Source organism: Melanostigma gelatinosum (assembly GCF_949748355.1).
Source record: "Melanostigma gelatinosum genome assembly, chromosome: 12".
Lineage (NCBI taxonomy): Eukaryota > Metazoa > Chordata > Actinopteri > Perciformes > Zoarcidae > Melanostigma > Melanostigma gelatinosum.
The window spans coordinates 21,972,736-21,978,002 of NC_136645.1; the positions used below are offsets into that span (position 1 = coordinate 21,972,736).

General features: G+C 41.9%; 1 protein-coding gene across 1 annotated transcript; it reads right to left on the minus strand.

Annotated features, from left to right (window-relative positions):
- Positions 1-1,716: 1,716 nt before the first annotated feature.
- LOC306786027 (transmembrane protein 229B-like) lies at positions 1,717-3,992 on the minus strand (the record flags this gene model as incomplete). The annotated part of the gene is made up of 2 exons (XM_079280653.1): positions 1,717-2,186; positions 3,941-3,992. The coding sequence occupies 2 exons, from the start codon at positions 3,990-3,992 to the stop codon at positions 1,717-1,719; spliced, it is 522 nt and encodes a 173-aa protein (XP_079136779.1).
- Between the last annotated feature and the right edge of the window lie 1,275 nt (positions 3,993-5,267).

Genomic DNA, 5,267 nt, shown 5'->3' on the forward strand with positions numbered 1-5,267 from the left:
TTACTGATGTAGCCTGAACCAATGATCACTAAAGGGATAAATACATGTGGGAATAAAACATGATTTTGTGTTGTGTTGTGTATACATGATTTAATTGAGCAAAGTCAGCATTCTCAGACCACTTACGGGACCAACCATGTTGCACACAGTGCAGATTATCAAGTGGCAGATTTTCAGCGACTATTATCTCGATTTGATAAGTGCAGAATGGAGAAAAGCTCGCTGTTCACTGACAGATATGAGTTTAGCTTTGGAGTTCACATGTCTGCTGTTAAAAGTGAGTGTGTAGGATTTAGTGTCACTGGCGAGGTTGCAGATTACAACCAGCCGAAAACCTCTCCGCTCCTCCTTCCTTTTAAAGAACTATGGTGGCTTTAAGGTAACAAATAAAACGAGAAAGGCTCTCTCTAGACTGAGTGTTTGGCGGACTTCATGAAGAGGACCCTATGTAGGTCGTGAAGATAGTTTCAGGTGATTATAAACTAATGAAAACATAGTTATGAATATAATATTTCATTTCAGCCAATAGATCCCCTAAATCCTGCACACTGGCCTTTGAACTGTAACTTTGGCCTACAGTTTGTATTTCACTTTCTTGACACGTATAGGAGACTGAAGTATTTAGAATTAAAACAATCCAAATATGATTCAAACAATCTCATGTATCATGAAATCGTTGACATTTTAGGAAATGCACTCATTCATCTTCTTGCTGAGATTTAGATGAGAAAGTCCCTTTCATGTCTGTTTCCTATGTATCGAGTTAGACTGGTGATTAGCTTAGCTTAGCATAAAGACTTTAAGCAGGGGGCAACAGAATGGCTCTGTCCAGAGTAAAAAAAACAGAAAATGTCAAACTGATTAACCCTTTGATACACAACATGGGTCAAAAGTGACCCGACGGAGTTTTAATTAAGTGTGACGGGGGCGTGGTCTACATGTGAGTGTGTGGGGGGGCGTGGTCTATGTGTGTGATGGGGGCGTAAAACCCAGGCGGCAACCTCCGATTCTGACGAGTGAAAGAAGTGTGGAAGGGTCTTAAAACGTGCATTCTCTCTACTGACCAGCAGGGGGCGACTCCTCCGGTTGCAAAAATAAGTCAGATTGTCTGGAAGTCTAAGAGAAGATGACTCTACTTCTCTCTTGATTTATTACCTCAGTAAACATTGTCGACATGAGTTTATGGTCTCTTTAGTTTCAAGTCTTCAATACAGCATGATGTTCATTGAGTAAATGATGGTCCCATTGAGAGTGAAATAGACCATAAAGAGAAGTATGCTTTAGGGCGGGGCTTACTGTGATTTACAGGTTGCTACCGCTACCAGAGCCGTGTACGGCATCTTTGAGTAAAGCTAAGCTAAGCTGCTTTGTTTTTACAGATATGAGAAAGTGTCTATCTTCATATCTAACTTCCAGCAAAAAATGAAATTAATTAATTTCCCAAAAGGCCATACTATTACTTTAAAGCTGTCATATAGTCTGTAACATTGCGCTACCAAAACAGTTTTCCCAGCATGCAATGGTCCTGTCTTATTTTAATCAGCAAGAGATAAAAAACGCTCACAGATTGAAATGAAAACGTTGTTCGATTTATTGGCACAACTCAGGGACGTGCAACATGCATATTACCTTTTTAATCATCATTATGTCAAAAACAATGTCCATAAATGCTTTGTAGTTGCTTTTGGAAGCGCAGTTTTCCAGACTGGTATCCGTTCAGTTGTGCAGTCTTATCCTCAGAGTGTTCCCGATCACATGCTGCTCAGCTATGAATGCTGCCACCGTCCAGGGCAGTGCGTACTCCAGAGTCACCAGTCCTCCCAGGTTGTAGCTGTAACCTGAGTAGTCCCAGGGACAGGCCCCCAGCAAACTCAGCCCCGCCCCCCAGCTGAACTCCCACAGGTAGATGAACAAGGTGTAGGCCGCCAGACGCGCTGGTAGTGGTAGACTGCGAGCCAGCAGCCGGGCTCTCAGGACCTCAATGAAGTAGATGGCGATGGCGTACATGGGCAGCGCCCACAGGCTGCTGTGGCCCGCCAGCCTATTGTCCTGGGTGCTGCACCAGTCACACACGGCAGTGAAGGCCACCTCACAGAGGCAGCCATGCAGTGCGTACACGTAGAGACGCGCTACGGTAGTGAGAGGACGACTCGGCGCTGCTGGGGCTCCGTCATCAGCACCAGTCCCTGTCACAAAGAAGCTGTTATTTACACAACGTTTTTGGCTGTTTTTTGTAAGATTTCCAAAATGTGGGAAAAAACAAACGTGATGGTACACTAACAAGATGTTAACGTCAGCAAAGATTCACCATGTTTTGAAATGTCATAAAGTGAAAGAATCAAACTACACGGTGAAAAAATAAAAAGTGCTTTAAGCCAGCCAATAGATCCATTGATTGTCAACCTCACGGAAAGTACAAGACTTTAAAAAGTTCCCGGCCCAAATATTGTGTTTGACACACAAAACCCATAAACCAACAAATTGTCATTTTTATTTTTCAGTTTTTGTTCTTGAGATATGGTAATAAGTGAGGGAAAACTTCACCATCAAAATGACCATTTGTAGCGTTACCTTGAGTACCTTTGTACCTCCGCACACTTGCGCTACTCGTCCATGCTTTCTTTGTTTTAGTAAAGATGGATGTGTCTGGGGAGTAGTGAGCATGGTTCTGCACAAAGTGAGACTTGGATTATACTCCACGAGCTGTGTGAGTTTATAAACAGGTTTTGATATCGTATTGGCGTTTTTCTCTGTTTTAGTTTTCTCTGTTCACCGAGGAGGCACGGCGGGAAAAACATTTTTCTTCACTGCGTGAGTAATTGGTAAACAAATGATCATTTCGAGGGTGGAGAATTCCTTTAAAAGACCTGAGAGGCCGTTAACTTTGGACGTGAGCCAGTCAGCGTAGATTGTTATGTGAAGCTATAAGCCAATCTTCTCATCTCCCTCTTTGTGAGAAAACGAATAAGCGAATGGCCCAAAATGTTGAACTACCCCTTAAAGTTCAACCCATGGCCATACTTTACTGTTGTGCCACATTAGGGATGTAATGACATAGATTTAGATTAATGACAGATTTACAGCAGTTCTTGGATGTTCTTGGACCCTGTATTTAAAATAAACTGTCAGTTATTGTTGGGAGTGATAGCAGCTTGACATGACACACTTTGAATTTTATTGGCTTGTTTGCATTGGGATTATGAGTCGTTCCTCCCGCTTTTGTTTTTCGACGATGCCGTTGAAGCATGGTGATCAAAACTGGCGCCTAAGAAAACCATAACGTGAGTTTATTAAGCACTGCAGCAATTACAATGAGATGTATTTTCTTATAGAAATGTATTGTAACAATAGTGTTACCCCCCCGCTCACTGAGGGTTGTATTATTGACACTGTTAATCACAGAATTCTCCAGTCCAAACAGTCTCTTTTGCTTTTAAATGGGTGGAACCATAGCTCTTATACAACTCTCTTGATAGAGAAAACACAGTATTTCCATGATCTCAATTTTTAAAAAAAAGAGGATAAAATGTTATTACAAAACAATTTAATGGAAGTACAATTTACTTCTCTTTTTTTTATCTAGATTTTCTTCCCCACACTAAAACACCGGCTCTCCAGTGCGCACATACAGTCCTGTTCCGTCCCATAGTGTACATGCTCTACTTTGGATTCACAGCCTCAGAGCCCAGTTCAGCCCAGTGAAAGGTTTGGAGAATCTTCAACAGGTTTTCACTCTGCGCTATACAACAAAAGTGCCATTCACCATGAACAAATCAATGAGTCAACAATGGTCTCATAATAGCATTTAATCAAAACTCCATCACTTGGTAGACTTCAACTGAGATTAGGATGCAATGCCAACAGATGCCATACTGTGCCTCAAAGTGTGGCCTTCCACAATTGCTTAACATCATAAATTAAACACGGTAATAATTCTCACCTTGGTCATTACCACCTCGAGTTGCTCTCGCATTTAGCTTTCTTGCCTCCATCCCCGGGCAGCATATGGGTCCTTGTGCCTTTATTATCCCTCTGCTTCCCTGTGTGTGTGTGTGTGTGTGTGTGTGTGTGTGTGTGTGTGTGTGTGTGTGTGTGTGTGTGTGTGTGTGTGTGTGTGTGTGTGTGTGTGTGTGTGTGTGTGAGGATCTTGGGCTAACCATTAAGCGGCTCTGTGTTATCGCAGCGATGCCTCTGTCACAGGCTGAGGTCCAAGGGATGGACCCCGGAAGCTAAAGCCTGGACCCACCTGAAGAACAAAAAAACGTGTGTGTGCAGTATAGATCTGGCACCGGGACGCTGTGGCTGCATGGCTTGTGTCTTTAGAGCGGTACAATAGGCACAAAGTGTGTGTGATGTGTCAGGGCGACTGCGAAGGGTTATCAGTGACCCGCAGCAGCTGGGCGTGTTGGGAAAGCTGCCAAGAACACACACTTATTGATAGATGATAGAGCTGACTGTAAAACTGCAATTAGACTCTTCTACAACAGTCGTTTTTTTTTTTTTTTAAATGTTGGTTCCCAACCTTCAAGCAGTTGTGATTAATATTTGTTGATAACATTTCAGATCAACCTGGATTGTTTATCATGTTTAAAATGTAAAATGTTCTGTCTCTCAAAACTCTTTTGATAATCAAAACAAGCTGATTGAAAGAGTTTTGAGGTGTTTTACAAATTGACCAAAAAACAACAACAACATATAAGTCAGTGATATGTTCAAGTTGCAAAGTTATTGCAGGTCTGCATGTTGAGATACTGTGTGCCTTTGTACATAGAGCCTTCATTTCAATGCATTTGTCATATGAAATGTCAGGTTTGGTGTGATTTAATGGCTCGATAAGGTATTACAGTAGTTGTTGGTATTGGTAATTAGTCGTTATAAATATTGTTTGTACATTTCGCTTTTTTTAAAAACTTTAAGCAGTTTAACAGTCGAACTCCCAGGAGATTTACCTTATAAAGATGGTTACTTGTCATTCATCTGCAATTAAAGACATAATGAACGAGAATTGACTCACTAACACCATCATGTAAAGCTGCCAGCACACATATAAACACACACTGTATAAATATGGACGCTGAGCTCAACCGGTACAGTTTCACACATGCACAGCGTACGTTGTAACCATAAAGTGTCTCTGTGAGCAGATGTCACTGCTGAGTCCCGTGTGTTTGTTCTGTGTGTACTCTAATAAAACAGTTCGATTGATGGCGGACCTTTGGATCAGAGTCCAGTGATTCTAGCAAACACACCTTCAGGGCTGGGAACGG